Source organism: Chelonoidis abingdonii, chromosome 8 (genome assembly GCF_003597395.2).
Source record: "Chelonoidis abingdonii isolate Lonesome George chromosome 8, CheloAbing_2.0, whole genome shotgun sequence".
In the NCBI taxonomy this organism is placed as follows: Eukaryota; Metazoa; Chordata; order Testudines; family Testudinidae; genus Chelonoidis; species Chelonoidis abingdonii.
This window is the reverse complement of record NC_133776.1, coordinates 32341209-32361763: the sequence shown is the minus strand read 5'-3', so window position 1 is coordinate 32361763 and position 20555 is coordinate 32341209. Positions and strand designations below refer to the sequence as shown.

Below are 20555 nucleotides of genomic sequence, written 5' to 3'. Positions count from 1 at the left end.
ACATTAGAAAAGGGATACATTTAAGTACACTAGCTCCCTAAATCCAGCAATAACTTTAAGAGTTTTGCTGCTTTACATGAACTAGAAATGTCCCCTCCCTCCCTGCCATCTTTCAGTCTTACACAAACTAAAACTATACCTCTGATTACCCCTAATATCAGAGAAATAGTCTTGTGACTAAAGTGTAGAACTGGAGGTAAGGAGAAAGCTCTCCCATGGACCTCCTATGCGATCTGAACCCCAATTTACCTATTCATGAACAAGACAATGCTTATACTTACGATCTCCCAAAGAGATTGTGAGGCTTAATTCTTTGATGTTTATAAAGCACTTAGTGCCATTAATTTTAACATTTTTCCCTAAAAATTTATACTTATATTTTGAGATTACTGATAAAATAACTCATTCAATTTGGGTCTGAAGGAAACTGATGTTGGGAAAGTCACTTAACCTCTTTGTGTTTCTGTTTCCCTATCTGTAAGTGCTTTGAGTTCTATGGGTGAAAAGTATTGTGCATATGCTCTATATGAGTATTCATATTCACTGTTTTCATGAAACAAACAGAGGTTTCCCTTTCTACCAAAAATGTAATGTAAAGCTTCTTAATGATTTGTATGTTTGGAAAATTACACAGTATCTCACTGCATTTTCTTCACTGGTGCTCATCCTGGTACATAACTGTGCAATTGACTAAATCTTAATAGCAAAGGAATCCTGAAGTTTAGAAATGCTTCCAGGGTTTCAGGTTTACATCTGACATATCAGAAAAGGGCATTTTTACACTAACGCTACCACTGAAGATTCACAAACCAACGTTTACTTTGTGTGGGTGATTTTTTTCTCTTTCTAGAACTTTGAACCTTCTGTACAGAATATTGGTAGAACTGAACCTAGTGCTGAAAGGATTTTCCAACATGTGTTCAGCAGTGGGAGAGTTTGGAATCTAGTATTAGTTTAGAGTCCCAATTCTGATGTTCAGTTCTCCTGTGGGGTTTTATGTACCACGATCCAGATTAATACAGCAGCTTTGAAGTACCATTCTGGATGCCCTATTCCATAGAAAATGATTCCGTCTTCCATATCTGTGAAAACAAGCATTTGCCACTTCCAATATTAAGTTATTGGCAAGGTCTTAAACGCGGAATCATAGACTCATAGAATATCAGAGTTGGAAGAGACTTCATGAGGTCACTAGTCCAATCCCCTGCTCAAAGCAGGACCAATCCCCAACTAAATCATCCAGAAACTGTGAAATAAATAATAGGAAAAGTAAACAGTAACCGAGGTCAACAGAAAAGTTTATATAGGCGTGGCAGGCCAAACCAAACAAAGATCCACACTGACGAAGTTGTTTCCAAGAAAACAAACAAAAAAAAAATGTTTCCCTTTCAAGTATCTTCCTCCCGCAGCCTTCTGAATGTTATCAGAGCCCCTTTCTAGAGGAGTCTGACTCCAAGTCTAGGCAAATGAAATGAAGGCCATATCTATACGACAGAGCTTACAGTGGCACAGCTGTATGAAGGTAGCCACTCTATGCCAACGGGAGAGAGCTCTCCCATAGACATAATTAAACCACCCCAATGAGTGGTGGTAGCTAGGTCAGTGAGAGAGCATCTCCTGCTGACATAGCAGTGTTCACACAGGCACTTCTGTCGGTGTGTTTTTTCACAGCCCTGTGCAACATAAGCTATACAGAAAATGGTGCTAGTGTAGACAAAGCCTAAAATGCATAAGGATAATGCAGAAATCAACAGAATAATGAATCGCTTGCCCCTTCTTCTGGAAGAGACTTCTTAGCCCATCCAGCTCTCTCAAAGTTTCTCCCACATCTGAAGAGAAGGCAAAGTTTAGATAGACCCTTTTAGCAACATTCCCTAATGCTGACCAAGCTATAGATTGAATGCCATAGAACAGCATTTCCCAGCAATCTCTGAACAGTGTGGAGAGAGGGAATTCCAACAGTGTTCAAGGGCTGGTCTACACTAGAAAACTGGGTTAGCCCAGCTACACGGCTCAGGGGTGCGAATAATTCACATCCCTGAGCAATTTAGTTAAGCCAGCCTGAGTCCTCATGTAGACAGCACTAAAAATTAGGTCAATCCAGCTATGTTGCTCACTGGTGTGAATAATCCACACCCCTGAGCAACGCAGTTAAGCTAACCTAAGTCCCTGTGTAGACAGCACTAGGTTGATGGAAGAATTCTCCTGTCAATCTAGGTACTGGATTTTGGCGAGGTGGATTACTTAGGCCAAGAGGAGAACCTTTGCCATAGGCATAGGAAGTGTCTACACTGAAGCGGTGCAGCTGCAGAGTTGGAGCTGTGCTGCTGTAGCATTTTAAGTAACAAGCCCTTAGTGACCTGGATTTCTTTCCTAAATCACAAACTGCCACATTGACTCCACTGCTTCTCCCTCAAAGTTTATTAAACTCCAGATCCAACCCTGATAGGGCTTGTTTGGTACCAAAAACAGAGGAGAGACCCCTGTCACAATTGGCTGTGAGACTGCAAAAAGAGAGCCTACATGAGACAGAAAACCAGAGAGGGAAATGATCTTTGAATGTCTGTTCAGTTCCTTCAGTGGGTACCAGTGGGTTTCTAGAAAGATTCCCTTATTCTGGGCATGAAATCAAAGAGCTGTAGTAGTTGATGCTGAGGCCTGCATGATGAGGTGTGGATTTCAATGCATGTGCACCCGTGTTTCTAGCTGATCCTGAGTTCCACACAGGAATGTTGCTCTAAAGCAAAGTTCCCATATACCACTTTGGCTTTCCCTAATAAAGCAACTTATAAATGAGAAGTGGAAACAAAGGAAAGGAAAGGAAAGTAATCTTTTGGGAAATAATTAAAATGCTGCTGCATTGGAAGGTATATGATAGTTTTTGGATGGAGGAGTGTGTTCTCTCTTGCTGTCCCATTTCCACTTAGCAAGCATACATACTTGGTATTAAGCATTCAGGGCTGGGCTCGTTTTTGCCATTTTCAAGTGCCCCCTCTCTCTCCTGTTTCTCCTAGACTTGACCATACACTAGAAAAGTCAGGAATTTCCTTAGGGAAGAGTCTCACAGGCTGGATTTACAATAAAATTGTCATTACACTCTTTCACCATTGCAGATTGCCCGCCAACATTATTAGCCACTATGCTATCTAACCCCTCTCTTAGTAAAAATGCCAACAGCTGTTGTTTCCACCCAGGGGAGCGGTACCAGCACCAGTACAGTGGTGGGACATTTTAACAAAGAGCTCTGAGCAGACAAGACTACAGTGTAAAAAACAATGATCTAAGGATTTAGTGCTTGTTGAAATATTCTAGAATGTTAGGATATCATAATATTCTGGTGTGTTGGGATGTTTAAACAGGGAAATCTCAAGCTAACACTTCTGACTAGTTCTGGTGTCCACTATTCAGGAAGGATGTTGATAAATTGGAGGGAGTTCAGAGAACAGCCACAAGAATGATTAAAGGATTAGAAAACATGCCATACAGCCATAGACACAAGAAACATAATCTATTTATTTTAACAAACAGAAGGTTAAGGAGTTACTTAATCACAATCTATCGGTATCTACATGGTGAACAATGAGCTCTGCAATCTAGCAGAGAAAGGTATAAAACATGATCTAATGGCCGGAAGTTGAAGCTAGATAAATTCTTCCGGGAAATAAGACATACATTTTTAACAGTGAGGATAATTAACCACTAGAACAACTTACCAAGGGTTGTGGTGGATTTTCTATCACTGGGAATTTTACATCAAGATTGTATGTTTTTCTAAAAGATCTGATCTAAGAAATATTCTGGAGAAGTTCTATGGCCTGTGTTATACCAGAGGGCACACTAGATGGTCCGTTCTGGCCTTGGAATTTATGAAATAACTGTGCCCTCTGTCCCACGGGAAGGCCCCCCCCCCCAAGAACAACTAATGTTGGTCCTGGAGGATTCTGCCACCAGCTTTAAAGGACAAGCAAACCCAGACAAAACCAATGTGAGGAATCAAGAATCCAGGCCTGCACAAAGAAATCTCTCTATGCATCTCTTCAAACAAAATGAATAAAAGGGTAGAGAATAATAATAATAAAAAAACATTACAGCCATTAAGTCACCACACCAACAAGCTCTCTCAAAATATGAGAAGAAAAGATAAGACTTGCAAATGTAGATGACCACAGATTGTTGTCTAGCCTAGGATAGATTCTAGAAGTCTCTCAGCTATGAGTTCTGAAGTTGTAAACTACAATGGCTTGGATTTCATATTGACCTGGGTTAAGGACTCAAAGATAGTCTATATGATTATTTTGAATCAGGATTTGCAATAATTTGGACCAGAGTTAATGTGAGATTTATATATCTATTTGTATGGAGTGTACTTCTTTTTTCCTCATTCTACAGAGTCCTTCTGCTGAACGGCAGATCATGGGATTAATTGTGAGCTGCTTACAGAAAGCCATATGTGCATGTAAGCAGTAATCAGGATGATGCATGGACCTACTAAAATAATTTATCAATACTTGGATACCTGGGAGATGATATCTTAAATTTTACTACAGTAGAATGATCTCCTTTAAAAAGTCATTTGCCAACAGTTATCACAGTACATCTGTGATACCATAGTTTTACCTTATACTTAGAAATAAAACATGGTATTAGATGTTTTTTGAAGACATTTAAGAATAGCTAGAATTAGGTTTTATATAGTATGATAAATAATCAAGGTACTTCCCCAAATACTTTATAGTGAGTAGGCAAAAGTCATACTACTTTTGCTTAAAGAACTTAGCCTGTTTCAGGATTGAAATCTTGCTCTCAGATTTCCACGTAAGTATAAGTGGAGGCATAGATAGACAGATAGATAGATAGATAGATAGCTACATATTGCCTTGAGAACCACACAAATACTTTTCTGATGAAGTAGAAAACTCTGCCATAAGTGCAGATGGCATATTAATGTCCTGATTCCCAACACATTGATGATCTTCATTAAAAACTACCGTGACAGGAAACCTAAGCTGATGAAGTGTCTGGGAATTTCTTAGTATTTGAGCTAACAAATCTGGTTCTCTCCTTTCTGTATTTCATGGCCTGAGATAACGAGTTATCAAATGCTCAATTTAGCACAATCTTGGACCTACCCAAGTCAACACAGGTTTATAAAGGATATTTTTGACATACATGGGAGCAGCTCCACTTGCTATTAATTTCCTGTAATTTTCTGTAATTAATTTCCTGTAAAAACATTCTTGAAATGTCAAGAAATCACAGCAGTATTCAGACTAACAATATCCAATACTTTTTTGTTGTTCTGTTGCTGAAAAGAACTAGGAGACCCAGAAAGTGGAGCCAGAAAATAAATGAGATCAGTATATTTGATTTACAAAAAAAAGAGGATCTGATCAAAATAAAAGAAAATAAACTAAATATAAAATGAAATATTAAATACCTATACTAGAAACAATGATCAAAGGGGCTGCCATTGTCTCTTCTTAATCTTCTGATTATAACAAAGTTAACAATCATCTGTCATATCTGATAAGCCCAGATCCTAACAGGCAGTTCAATGACAAATTGGAAGAAAATAAGATGAGAGACAATCCAATTAAACCACCCATACAGAAAAGGCTTTTCTCTAAAAATAACAGTTCCCATCTGAAGTGTAGAGTCCTGACACTGCTAGTCACCCATCCTACTCATGGATTAGCTCAATGAGAGAAAGGGAGAAAGCATCAACAAAACATTTTAATTACAAAGATATTTTAAATGTACAGTATTTACACACGGTTTATAAAATATCTTACCGCTGTTTTTATGAATTATCTTTTTAAACACACAATGTGGTGATTTTGTAAGGAGCCAGAACTGCTTGAGCTGATGGTTAATATCTATTTTTATAAAAAATCCCCACACACCACAGTACAACTTACATCTTCTGTGCAGCTGTAACCATAGTAACTCCAAATAGAAAAGGGCCTTGTGATTATCAACATGACCAAAGGTAAGGGAGTTCATGTAAAATAGTTATGCTTCAGCAAACCTCTGTGGAGGTAAATGTGCTTCCCATGCTTTAAATGTCAGAATTTATTTTTTTTTTAAGTGCTACGGGTAAGTAAAATGTCTTTAGACTGGAATGTCATTATACTATAATGTGCTAATAACAGCACCCAAGACAAAGCCCTAAAGCAGCCCTTTCCAGCAATTCTCCCATTTTATTATGGTTAAGGCAAAGGTCAAGTCATGTTGTTAATGTGAACACCAATGGCATTCATATCATCCATTTGTGAGTACATAGAATCAGAGCATTGCTCTGACTAATTTCTCTTACTGCTATTAATGCTGAAGGATATTTGCACAGTTTTGAAGTCAATGAGAATTGCGCCCTGTAGTGAGGCGGGGTGGCCTCTAGAGGACCCAGAGTGGGAGGGCCCTTGCATTGAGTCCTGATGAGCGGAACCAGGGCCTCGTTGCCCCTCCTTCAGGAAGTGGGTGGAGGGGCAAAAAGTATAAAAGGCGGACCAGAAAACTCAGTAGGGAGGCAACCACCGGAGAGACCAGACCCTTCCTGTGGCCTCCTGAGCTGGGAAGTGGTGGAGGATGCCGAGGGAGCAGAGGACTGGCATGGGCCACCAGGGCCACTAGCTGATTGAGATCTAGAGGAAGCAGACAACTGGCCCGGACTGCCCAGACTGCCATTGGACCTGAACTCAGAGGGAGAAGACAACTGGCCCGGACCACTGATGGACCAGAACCCCAAAGACTTGCTCACGGTCCCAGAAGCTGCCGTCAACCTCGACCCCTCCTCACAGCAACAGGTACACCAAGAAGGGGAGTGTGGAAGTGGCCTAGGGGTAGCAGACCCCTGTCTGGCTGCAACACTGACAGAGGGTGAGTCATTGTGTTGCAGCGTGGATCCCCGCTGACCCATTGACAAAGTGCTTTGTCACTCCTAGGGCCCTGGGCTGGGACACAGTAGAGTGGGTAGGCCTGTGTCCCTCCTGCCACCCCAACCCAGGGGTAGCAGTCTCCCCTTCCCCACGCCAGAAGCTTGAGTCTCAGACTCTGGGTTGCCCCGCCTTGATCCAGGACCTGGGTTAATTGACTGCTTATTTGTCACTCAGCCTCAGACTCTGTGTTGCCCCACCTTGATCCAAAGCTGGGGCCAATTGACTGTTTGTTTCCACCCAGCCTGATCACAGGCCTGGGCTCCAGCTGAGAGCAGAGACCGCTTCATTCCCCATGGCAGCCAACATATCAGTGACATAGTGAGGCGGGTGGACTCCTGAGGACCTGGGAGGGCCACCACACCACTACACATCCATGTAAGGAAGGAAAGAATTGAGACTCAGCTTTTTGTTCTAATTATTTCTATATTCTAATTATTGAAACTTTCATTTGGGATTAGGATATCAGATACAACTGAGTAAGAATTTACTCCAAATTAGAATGGAATCAAGGTTTGAAAATGTTGAGTTAATGTTTCACTTACTTTCCAACACACCTTTTCACTTCTTGGCTTTGGCCAGGAGCAGAAGCAGAGATACAGAAATATCGAAAGAAAACTGTTCTCTTGTTGTTTACAGCTAAAATCTCCCAAGAAAGGAAATCAAAATGTCTGGAAATGCTGGGAGCCCACTCTCTCAAGAATTCTGGCTTTATTTTGAACAAAGGAGATGGATATCAGCTTCAGATAACCAGTTATCTGACCTGAACCTTTGAAATGCATCCATTACAAAGCTACTCAGCTGTAACTTAGTATCATAAATTGGTCAAGGAGAATTTCATACATAAGAAAGAATGTCCCTTGCTAGAATCCAATCAAATGCCTAAGGTCTGTTTTATAATACAACATTTAGATTGCTTAGCTGATAGAAACTAAACATGAACATATGCATTTGGCCAAGAGAGAAAGAAATCCAATTTTTTTTCAGAGTCAATTCAGTTTGTTATGTCTTTTGCACTTTCACCAATGCAAAGACTCCTTTACCATTTAATTTATCCTGAATATCAGGACTATTTCAGCACACGTCATGGGGTCTTCTCCTCACTCTAGCAGAGGGTCCTTCTTCAATGGGGTGAATTGCACAGCCCTGTCTCAAAAATGATCTGCCACCAGATGATGAAAAAATGGATCTTACCAAGGGTGCTACTACTGAAGGAAGAATTAGCAGAAAGAGGAGCTAGGGTTTGCTGATGGATTGTGTCCAGTGGAAGAACAGAGGGTTAACTCACATTGAGGGCATATCCCAACATGAACTTCAGATAATCAGGAATTTTGGATATTTATCTGAATGCAACTTTGTGTTTCACCCATCAGCACAATCAAGAGAGGAACCAGGCCTGGATATGTAGTCTTTACTATGGTAGATGGGGTACTCTAAGTCAATGATGCACTTGTAAGCACAGCAGATCTTAAATTATACGGCACACATGATACCAGTCAGCTCTATGTTCTTGGGGAACCAGGGTGCAGTATCCAGCTTGTCTGACTCATGAAGGACACCCCTACCCCCCAGCCTCTGCTTCAACCAAAACCCATCAGAGAAAAGACTTGCAGAGGGCAGTGAAAGGTGGTGGGAGACACACTTAGATCCCTCCTGACAAGGGTGATAGGGTTAAGGCAACTCCCCTAGCCTTATCTGCATCAAAGATGGGACAAGGAGGCATCTCCATTAGGAAACAGAATGGAGAACAGAGATTCCAAGGCAAGAACCACACTGAACTCTGGGACCAGAAAAGCAGGGAAGAACTGCATCCTGGGGGATCTCTGCTCCAGATGTTAATGAACCCACACCTGCACACACCCAGCTCAGCAGTTATCAGACCAATTCTAGTAATAAATCTTTGACTCATATCCCAAAATACTGAAGCAGCCTAATTGCATTGTGAACTCCCTGGAAGGAACACCACCAATAGCTAGGAATGATTAGCCCCTATTGTCTAGCCTAAAGAAAACTCTTAAGTCATCAGTTTACCCATAAACAGATCTAGTGTTCTCCCTTGAACCATTGTTGTTTCTCTACAAAAAAAACCCTTCCTATGTTCAAGTAAGTGTTCTGATGCCTGGATCCAAAATCTGCATCATTGGGATTTCATCTTCTCCTGATTGGTGGTGCAGAGGGCTCTGCCTGTCTCCAACACTCAGTACCCTGAGCTACCACCATCACCTGGGAACTCCGACTAGTTTAAGCTTCATGGAGTGGTGAGATCTCTCTCTCTCTCTCTCTCTCTCTGTTTTCTTTTCTACCTCAGGTATAACTTTCTAACCCTGACTTGTTTTATCAGGTATAGTTTTCTATATATGACTTTTGTTACCTTTAACAATGTAACTGGTATGTTGGTTTAGGCTCTCCTTGTGTAGTTATCACTATTATTCAATACATAACTTTTACGGTTAAGTTGGTTGCTTCCCTTGATCTCTCTGAACTTTACTCTTTTGTGTTTTTAGCTTCCCCATTTACTCTGCAGCAATGCTTCTCTTACTTAAGCTAAAGATCCCTGTAGTGTCCCAAAATACTGTGGGGTTTGCTCATCAAGTGGGTTACTACCAGTACAACTGTAATGTGAAAGTGGAAATAGAGACGTGCTGAACCTGTGACAAACGAGGGTGGCAGCTTGAAAGTGCTGCTCAACCCAGACTACTGAGTCCAGGGGGCATATAAGGGTTGCAGCCTGGAAGTGCTGTTCGACCCAGCCTGCTCAGGCATACTCTATTCTGGTACGGTACCTGTGGCATATAAGAGTTGCAGCTTGACAGTGCTGCTTGGCCCAGCCTATTGAGTTCAGGGACATATAAGGAGTCAGCTTGAAAGTGCTGATTCACCTGGTCCACTCAGATTTGCTCTGTTAGTGTGTGTGTGTGTGTGTGTTCTTTCATCTGGGGCTGGAGGAACCCAGCCCTGGTGAACCTAGGTCCTGCAGGATAGCTCCACTGGGAGGGGACTTGCAGAAGGGAGAAGTAGAGCTCCATATGAAAACACATGTGACACAAGCACTACATTGATAAAATTACAGAATCCTCCCTCCCCCAGAAGAATAACCCTAATAAATGAGCACACCCCAAAGTAATGGGCAAATCTGGTAGCACACACATATTTGGAAGACTGACATTTTTGTTTCTTCACCTGATAGGAACAATATACTCAGACTTATTTGAATCAACGATTTTCAACTGTGTCACTATATAAACTGAGGCCCAGATCGTGCACCACAGTGCAGCTGCACAGTACTACATTCCCTGTGGAAAATAATCTAAAGAGGGGTTATCTAGACCGGAGAAGATCATCATGCCATATGGGGATCGCAGGCAGTGTAGAGCTACATTAACCGTGTGAGAGTCTTTTTTTCCCTCTTATGGTTGGACACTTAACAGGTTATGGGTCTGCTACTATTGATCAAGCAATATAGGGTCCTGCTTTTCGATCCAGAGGTCCCAAATTCAGTCCTTGCAGATTACCCATCCTGGGACGCTGTTACAAATAATGTACTGTATGGGGATCTCAACTGTTGTAGATCTCTGATGTTCAGGACAAGTTTCCACATTGTGGCTTCTAAGTCACCACCTGCCTGCTGTTGGTATAGAGGACATGGCTGGTGTGTTGAATTTTGAAATCACAAAAAACACGGACAAATTTTCCATGAAAGTATTTGCAACCAACTCTACTGGGGAGTCCATACACCCCCATAACTACTAGCTGCTGCATCAGGCCCGTAGAACTGTTGGCAGAATCATAGCTGAGAATCTGGGCCTGAATATTTCCTCACTCTATAAGTTTGAATAATGTCACTAGTATGAATGTGGCAGAGAGGAGTTGCTTCAGACATGACTGTGCTCAGTAATCTGAATGCCTTCTTTGCCCATACTGAATTATAAAATAAGATATTAAAAAACAATCTGTTCTATTATTTTAGGAAGTCTTATAAGACAATGTAAACCCAAAATTAAGAAAAGGAAACCCCCTTTTTCTTCTTTTCATATACATAATAACAATAAAATCATAGTGCAAACCCTCAGCAGGTTAGGATGCAATATATTTAGCTTAATAAATTAACAAAAGTAACATTTTTAATAATTCAAGCTCAGCCAGGAAAAGCAGGCAAGCAGGACTAAATTCCTCTTGTTAATACTGAAGCATTTTATCTAGTTAGCCACAAAACTTGAGGGACTTAAAGTTGCACCTGTAATAGCACTAATTATACAGTTGATCACAAGAGTTCTCAACTGATTGATTATGTTCTTCTGTAGTGAGAATAGATGATACTTCCAATTACATCTGATTTGCTTTACTTTTGATAAATTATGCCACTTGATCAGCATTATAAAAAATATACACATAACTCTGGTGTTTAAAACTACATTTACATAAGCACAGAAGGGAGAATTCTGTGTAGAGAAGCCTATGCTTTTCAAAGTAAAATGTCCATCTGAAGGTTTGCCTGGAACATCATTTTCTTCTGATAAGTCTAAAGAATTATTATGGAAAGACATATTTTGTAGAATGAAAGATTCAATAGGGACAGACAGAATTTGTTTTCTGAGGGCCATGGTTGGAAAATAAAAAAGCTGTATTGCAGAGATGGTGTGGTTACATTCCAGAAACTAGAGGGGATTTCCCAGGTATCTCAAAATTTATTGCAGAAATTTTTAGAGGAATTTAACAAAAAATTTGGTCAATGAAGAATACTAAAATGTATTTCAGGAAATTCTCAGTATTACAGTTTTTCCTTCATAGATGAACACATTTTCATAAATCTGTACAGTAGCTTGCAATGTTTCCAGATTTAATCTGTATTAGGTATATTTTCAAGACCCTCAAACACTTTCCCCAGTGTGTCCAAACACAAGTACAGTGGTAGTCCAAGTCCAAATGCAAGTTCAGTAGGAAAGCATCTTGCATATTGGAGAACCTCCTCTGTATTGATTTTATAGAAAACTATGTATGAGAAAGTAACAAACAGAAAACAAGTCCTAGACTGCTACATCACTGTCTTCCCATTCTCAACACTTCTGTCACAATATTCCGCACCTCTCATTTGCACATCTATGTTTCCCTTTCTGAGAGCTATCTTCTTCACATGTAGTATAAAATTATTCCATTTTGTCATTAATCTGATAAATAAGAAGCTCATATGAAACAACTTCTGCCTTGTCAACAGATCAGTTTTTACCACCTTCTCAGGCTTAATCTCTTTTCACAACCAAGGGCAATTACAATCCATTTATTTAAAAAACAACACCCTGTAATCCAATGTACTGATGAAAAATCAGGTGGAAAATACAATTTGTACTCAGCTAGCAATTTATTATTCCATTTTATTTCTATAACACTTGACCAGATAATTTCTTTTGTTAGGAGATCACCAATTATCATGCGTCAAAATGCCACTCTCATTCCTAGTCTAGCAGCACACTTCAAGGTCCAGTATTTGAACAATAATAAGTAAAATAAGTACAGTTTTTAATGGTTAACATTCTATTGTATGTTCACTAGCAGATCCGACACCACAGTGAAATGCTTGTGACTGTCTATCATTAAAGCAATTAAGCATTTAATTCAAATTTCCATTACTCTTTGAGAAATTGAAAATGCATGGATAGAATTAAAGGGAACAAATAGCACTGTCCAAAATGTTGAAACTGGATGAGAGAACAAGACAAGACTGAATATTGGAAGAGCTGTTGGAGATGGTTTAGGTACTTTATGTAAGTAGTCATTAAATTACATGCAATATTGGTTGCTGATTGCTAGAGTTTGGTCTGGGCTGCAAAGTTTGGATCTGGATCAGAACTTTCCCAAAGTTCAGGGATGCATGGACCTGGGGCTTTAGTTCTACCCATTTCTATATTTAACATATTATTACATATGCAACGACAACCTATCAGGAATTAAGGTATCTACAATTAGAAAATCTACGAGCACATTGATAATTAAGGACGGGATCTAACTCCCATTAAAGTCAGTAGAAGGACTCTTATTGACTTTACTGGGAATTGGATCAGGACCGAAAAAGGGGGAGGAAGACATGAGTGGGGAGGGTAGAAGTGAGCGTCACTTACATCAATGCTAAATTTGACACTGCGTATCTAGAACAGAAGGATCTATCACCTAGTTTTATTATTCCTTAGTGACACTGGGAGGCATCCTTTAGAGTTTGGTCCATTTCAACATTTCAAAGTTTGTGAACTAAACAAGCACAATTAAACTATCTACTAACATAAATAAGAGAAGGATCTTTCCAGATAGTGAAATGTTTCTTTTGACCTAACATTTCTGGTTATGAGAGTATCTATCAGCTATTTAACAGCAAATGGAGTAAAATCAGGAAGGCAGATGGAAACATTATATTCTGGTCTCCACATTTGACAGTTTTGTGGCCAAAAGTTAAATAAAACAAACCAAACAATTACCTGGGTCTGTAGCAGACATCAAGGAGCCAAAAAATAAACAGTCTGTGAAGTGAAAATCCCCTCCTTTTAACTGGCCAACATGTAGCATGGCCTTCACAAAGCCATACATTATCAACCTGTCAGAGAAAAGAAAGACAGAGATGCAGACATAGTCTTCCACTTTTACTCTCTTCATTTCACAACACTAAATAGTTTCCTGTTTAAACCACTAGGTTGTCTTCTGCAACTTCTTTTAAATACACTTATTGTATGAATACTGAACACAAATTGTTGCTGTCATATAAATCGCCTTCTGTTTCAGCTGTTGAAATATTGTATCAAAATTGTCTAGACATTTGAAGAGCAAAAACCTTTTACTGAATATTAGCAACTTATTCACCTGCTGACAGATGACAATACATTTAGCCATTTATTTTACAAAAATAAAATAAAGTCATCTAAAGAAGAGATGATCAGAAGTAATCTGTCAAACATTATAGAGCCTTAACACAAACATAGTGACATGAGTGGCTGTGTTGACTTGTTCTGATGTTCTTAAATGGATTGTTTTCTCTGTGTATGCGTATGTGTGTGTTTAATGCTTCCAGTATAGATTGAGTTAAAACTGCAGGTTAGTCATCACAATGAGATGCATATTTAACACTCCCAAAAACAATCAGTCAACAAGTCAGGTTTTAAAATGTGGTGCTACAGTACTGCCAGTTTCATAAAAAAACAATAAGGCCTTGTTTACACTACAGAGTTTTGTTGGCAAAAGAGTGAATACATACACTCTGCGATGCAATTTTTGGCAGTAAAAATGCCCTGTTTTGGCGACAAAATAAAGCCACTCTGACAAGACACACAAGGTTTTTGCACAAAATTTTTGCTGACAAAGTGGAAGTGTAGACACCACACTTGATTTTATCACTTTAATTGGCCTCCTGGAGATGTCCCAGAATACCTTCGGGCAGATATCAAAGGCATGATGGAAAGGGGCCATGACCGGGATGCACTGCAGTGCAGGGTTAAAATGAAGGAGCTGTGGAATGCCTACCACAAAGCCCACGAAGCAAACCCCACTCTAGTGGTGGCCCCACAACCTGTCTTTTCTACAAAGACCTGGACGCGATACTTGGGGGCGACCCAACCTCCACTCCGAGAACCACCATGGACACTTCAGAGCCCAGTTCAACAGGGCAGGAGGAGGAGGAGGAAAGCAGAAGCGAGGGTGCTGAGGAGGAGGAAGACACCCGGAATCCCTAAATGCATGCAGCCAGGAGGTGTTCTCAAGCCAGGAGGAAGGTAGCCAGTCACAGTGGCCGTTGCTTGGGGAAGGACAAACACTAGAAGAGGTTCCCGGTAAGCGGCTTTTATTTTGGGAAGGAAGTTATTCATTGCGGGCTCTTGGGGCGAGGAGGGTTAGGACTGCATGCATCCTTAGATGTGGAATAGGGTGTTGATGTGTTCTCTCACATCATGGTAATCAGCTTCAGTGATCTCTTCAAAGGTGTCATCCAGAACTTGGGCAATGCGCTTGCACAGGTTTCTTGGGAGAGCTACTGCGGTCCTTGTCTCAGTCAGGCTAACATGTCCACGCCACTGTGCTGTGAGGGGCGGGCGGACCATTGCTGCACACAGGCAAGCTGTATATGGGCCAGAGTGGAAGCCGTATTGCAGTAGAAGCCCTCCCTTGCTTCCCAGGTCACCCTCAGCAGTGAGATATCTTCCAGGACGAACTCCTGTGGAAAATGTGGGGACTGTGTTCAGTATAGGGGTTCCCTGCAGCTATTGGCTCTCCCCAAGCCACAGAAACACAGAGGACAGTACGGCCGTGAAACAATCAGCTTTGGGATGGGCAAATTATGCTCACGTGTAGACTGTGCTGCCTCTGTTAAGTGTTGCATTTTGCCTTTACAGATGCAACCTTGAGATCTCAGCTGTCCATGTTATCACCAGCCAAAAGACTCCAAAGAAATAGGAAGAGGCCCCATAGAAGACATGCTACATAAAGTAATGCAGCAGTCCCTTAATCATAGAATATTAGGTTGGAAGGGATCTCAGGAGGTCATCTAGTCCAACCCCCTGCTCAAAGCAGGACCAATCCTGAGATTTTTTACCCCAGTTGGCCCCCTCAAGGATTGAACTCACAACCCTGGATTTAGCAGGCTAATGCTCAAACCACTGAGCTATCCCTCCCCACAAATGTGAATCTAAAAGTGCAAGAGTGGAGGGAGAGTGAAAGGAGGATCCACCACCAGAATGAGGAGCACCGGCACAAAAGCATGGAGCTCTGGCAGCAAAGCATGGATCCATAGGCACTGATGTCATGGATGTTCTGGGGCTGGAGCATCCACGGGGAAAAATTGGTGGGTGCACCCACTGGCAGCTCCTCGCCCCAGCTCACCTCCGCCTCCGCCTCCTCACCTGAGCGCGCCGCTGTGTCCTGCTTCTCCCCTCTCTCTCCCAGTGTTTGCACTGCAAAACAGCTGTTTCATGCGGCAAGCCTGAGAAGGAATGGGGAGGAGAGGGAACACGGCGTGCGTGGGGGAGAAGGTGAGGCCAGGGTGGGAATTTGGGGAAGGGCCCAATAGGGGCAGGGAGGAGCAGAGTTAAGGCAGGGACTTTGGGGCAGGGGTGGAGTTGGGGCGGGGGTGCGAGCACCCACTGGCACAGAAAAAAGTTGGCGCCTGTGCATGGATCAGCTGATAAGCATCATGGAGCACCAGGCGAACTTGATCCAGGTGTTTGTAGCCATGCAGGTGGAGCACTACTGTGTCCCCTCTCCTCCCCCAGCCCTTGTCCAAAAACTCTTTCCCTTTTGCCTCCATGTCACCTCCAACCCACTTCCCCCAACATCCAGGTTCTTATCACCACCAGCTGCCTCCAACACATGTAGCTTCACCACCCAGCCCTGAAAACTATAACCCCTACCCACTGCACTCAACCCCCATCACCATGCATTATAGCCATCCTGAAGTGCAGCACTCATTGCACAGCACTCCAGACCGGAAGGCTGAATATGATAACAGGACATATGCAAATCTGTGATTGTACCATTCCCCACCTCACCCCCTTGCCCTTTCTGTTTTCCAAGCAGTTGTGTTTCTTTTCAATAAATTGATTTATTGACTTTGAAAACATTCTTTATTATTACATAGTGTAAAAGATACCTTAGCCCAGGAAAGCAACAGGCACTGCAAGTCAGTGTAACAAACACAGATTCCTACTAACATTGGAACCACTGCACTTCACTCCTGTGCAGGACACCAGGCATTACTGGGCTTTCAGCCTCAAATTGCTCCCTCAAGGCAACCCTAATCCTTGCAGCCCCACGCTGGGCCCCTCTAATAGCCCTGCTCTCTGCCTGTTCAAATTCAGCCTCCAGGTGTTGAACCTCTGAGTTCCATGCCTGAGTGAATCTTTCACCCTTCCCTTCACAAATGTTATGGAGGGTAGAGCATGTGGATATAACTGCAGGGATGTTGTCATTAGCCAGGTCCAGCTTCCCATAAAGAGACCACTAGTGGCTTTTTAAATGGCCAAAAGCACACTCCACACCGGCTCAGCCTGCTGTTGAACCGCTCCTTGCAGCTGTCAAGGCTCCCTGTGTAGGGTTTCATGAGCCAGGGCATTAAAGGGTAAGCAGGGTGTCCAAAGATCACAATGGCCATTTTGACTTCTCCTACGGTGATCTTCTCATCTGGGAAAAAAGTCCCGGCTTGCAGCTTCCTGAACAGGCCAGTGTTCTGAAAGATGCGAGTCATGCACTTTTCCAGGCCAGCCTGCGTTAATGTCAATGAAATGACCACAGTGATCCACAAGCGCCTGGAGAACCACAGAGAAATAGCCCTTCTGATTAATGTACTCGGAGGCTAGGTGGGCTAGTGCCAGAATTGGAATATGTGTCCCATCTATTGCCCCTCTGCAGTTAGGGAAACCCATTTGTGCAAAGCCAGCCACAATGTCATGCACGTTACCCAGAGTCATGGTTCTTCTGAGCAGGGTGCAATTAATGGCCCTGCAAACTTGCATCAACATGATTCCAGTGGTCGACTTTCCCACTCCAAACTGGTTAGTGACCGATTGGTAGCTGTCTGGAGTTGCCAGCTTCCAGATTGCAATAGCCACCTGCTTCTCCACCGGCAGGGCAGCTCTCAATCTTGTGTCCTTGCGCCGCAGGGTGGGGGCGAGCTCCTCACACAGCCCCATGAAAGTGGCTTTTCTCATCTGAAAGTTCTGTAGCAACTGCTCGTCATCCCAGACTTGCAGGACGATGTGATCCCACCACTCGGTGCTTGTTTCCCGAGCCCAAAAGTGCCGTTCCATGGTGGTGAGCATGTCCGTGAATGCCACAAGCAATCTCGTGTCGTATGCATTACTCGAGTCGATATCATCTTTGGATTCCTCACTGTCAGTTTGGATCTTAAGGAATAACTCGACTGCCAAACGTGATGTGCTGGCGAGACTTGTCAGCATATTCCTCACCAGTTCAGACTCCATTCCCGCAGACCAAAAAGGAAGACAGCGCACAGTACAAAAATGTTGAAGGATGGTGCCAAATGTAGATGGAAGCACAGGGATTACTGGGATGCGAACTGATGCATCATGGGGCATTGGGACAAGACCTAGAATGTCCTGCACCCACCGCCCCCTTCCCACAAGTCACAGTGCCAGAATGGGAAGAAGTGCTCTGTGGGATAGCTGCCCATAATGCACCACTCCCAGTGCCTCTGCAAGTGATGCAAATGTGGCCATGTCAGTGCATTTGCAGCTGTCAGCATGGACACACTGCAGCGCTTTCCCTACTGTGCTCTACGAAGGCTGATTTAACTCAAAGTGCTCTACATTTGCAAGTGTAGCCATGCCCTAAAGTGACATACACAGAAGATCAGAATGGCAGCTTAAGCAGTACTAAAAGCATTATCCTAATAGTTAATTAAAATTGTTCTTAGATCCTTTATCAAGTTTTAGTTTCTCTAAAACACATTAAGTTTATTAAATGAAGATTGTTCTTGAAGCAGGCAGAGGCATTACTGCAGAATTCCTCAATCGTCCAGCAGAGTTGTGCATGTATTTGTATAGACTACTTAGCAGATAGTTAACCCCAAATTGTTCTCACACAGTTGATCCAGCTGTGGTTATTCTTGATGAATGATTTCTATTTTCCCAAGCAGTGAAGAATCAGATTTTGGAATGAAGTGAGCCTTTCTTCTCCCCACACACACCCTGCTCCAGAGAAAGGGGCGTTTCACAAAGGAGTGTGGTTCTGCTGTCATGATGTGAAAATGTTGCACACCATAGCTGTAATTCCATGTAAGAATTGCAAGTATTGACCTGCTTGCAGTGATGATTGGAGGTACCAAAGTTCAGTTAAGAACCTTGTTGTTGTTTTTGTTTTAAGTGAAGTTTTGGCTGATTGGCTAAATTAAGTGTTTCGGTATTGTTTAAATACTGAGTGTAGCTGCCTTTCTGGTCTTTGGTATCAATTCTAATAGAGCACTGAATATTTTCAATGCTTGTCAATTCAGTGCTTGCAAAAGATGCCAGACTGATGAGACAGAGCTGTACACTGACATCTTTTATCCAAAGAACGGATCAGAAGCTGCCATGAGGCTCCACAAATGTGCCTCAAACATTACCTGGAGGTATCACCTCTAGGAGTGAGATCATACCGCCATTCTGGATTTTCAAAGGTACCTAAGAAAGAAAGGAATCCACTTGACTTCAGTGGAAATTTAGTACTTAACTCACTTTCAGACCTTTGCAAATCTCAGTATTTGTCTGCATGACCATTCAGTTCTTGGCCCTCTGCTTAGACCGGAAATAATGTGGCCAATTAGTGCCAACAGTGGTGGGGTTTCCAGAGATGTGGACACATGACTGGAACCAGGATAAAGACTAGCAAACATAAATAATACTTGTCTTTGCCTTCTTTAAAAAAAGATATGCACACTTAAGTTATGCTAAATATCATTAAAATGATGGCTTAAATCAGCAAAACCTATATGAAGGCAGAGGCTCAAGCTTTCAAATATATGCAGGCACACACAGGAGTGAAATTACAGATTCATGTGAACACCAGGAAGTTACTCTTCTAAGTCAGGCACTCATATAAGCATGCACACACTTAGACATGCACATGGGCCTTACTTTTCAAATTCCAAAATCTTCAGTGAATTAACCCCCAAAGCATGACGGGTTAGGCATATATATTTGTGTAGGTACATAGAATAAACTATATGGTAAAGCCTATGGGGCAGATCCTCAACTTGTATAGTTGCAGTGAAAAATATGGAGCAACCCAATTTATACCAGCTGAGGATCTGGCTCTTTATTTTAAATAAACAGGAAAATGAAATGTTATGTTCGCTATGTTTACGTCACCATCTATAGTTTGGGCCATTAATACATTTCAGAAAAATAATGTTACGTTTTAGGTGACTGTTTATTGCTTGGTGAACACAATTTAAAGGGTCTTTTGGGATACAGATAAAGGGCCTGATTCTACTCCAATTAGAGACAATTAAAATTTTATCATTTACTTCAGTGGGAGCAGGATCAAGACCAAACTAACCAATTCAGTAAGACAACACAGAGTGAATTAAATTTAAAAAGACTTTGACTTTCATCTCTCATTTAGAAATAGCATATTTTAATGAAGGTAATTTCTTAATAGAGATACCATAAGAAATGTAAAAAAGTATAACAGTTGGCTACAGACATTTTAAAGAACATTTACATAAAACTGGTTCCTTTCTATTTCATTTTGGGTTTTCTAGCCAGCTCAAAAGGCAGCGTTCTTGTCATCTTTTCTGCCTTAAAAATGTTAAAATGCCCTCTAGATATACAGTATAAACCAAAAACCCACATAGGCAAATTTTCATCTGGTGTAAATTGTCATCAGTGGAGCTATGACCATTCACACCAGCAGAAGATTTGCTCCCAGAAAATAATTTATACATTTGCAGCACAATATAAAAGAGATTTATACAAATAAAATTTGAAAATAGAAGTACACACACATGTGAATGCACGTGAATTTATTTCTCTGGAAATATGACAGGCTGAGTATGTTATTTGTTTAGTTTGTTTTATTTACATTTGAAATGACATTGTATTTATTATATTGCATAGTGAGCCAGATTCTAATCTCAGTTACACAAACATATACCCATGC

General features: G+C 41.7%; 1 protein-coding gene across 1 annotated transcript in view; it reads right to left on the bottom strand.

The window, feature by feature from the left end:
* SLC9A9 (solute carrier family 9 member A9) overlaps positions 1 to 20555 on the bottom strand; it is a 327170-nt gene that overhangs the window by 228881 nt on the left and 77734 nt on the right. The window contains exon 5 of the mRNA XM_075068481.1: positions 13397 to 13512. Within this exon, the coding sequence (XP_074924582.1) occupies positions 13397 to 13512 (116 nt within the window). The remainder of the gene's footprint in view (positions 1 to 13396; positions 13513 to 20555) is intronic.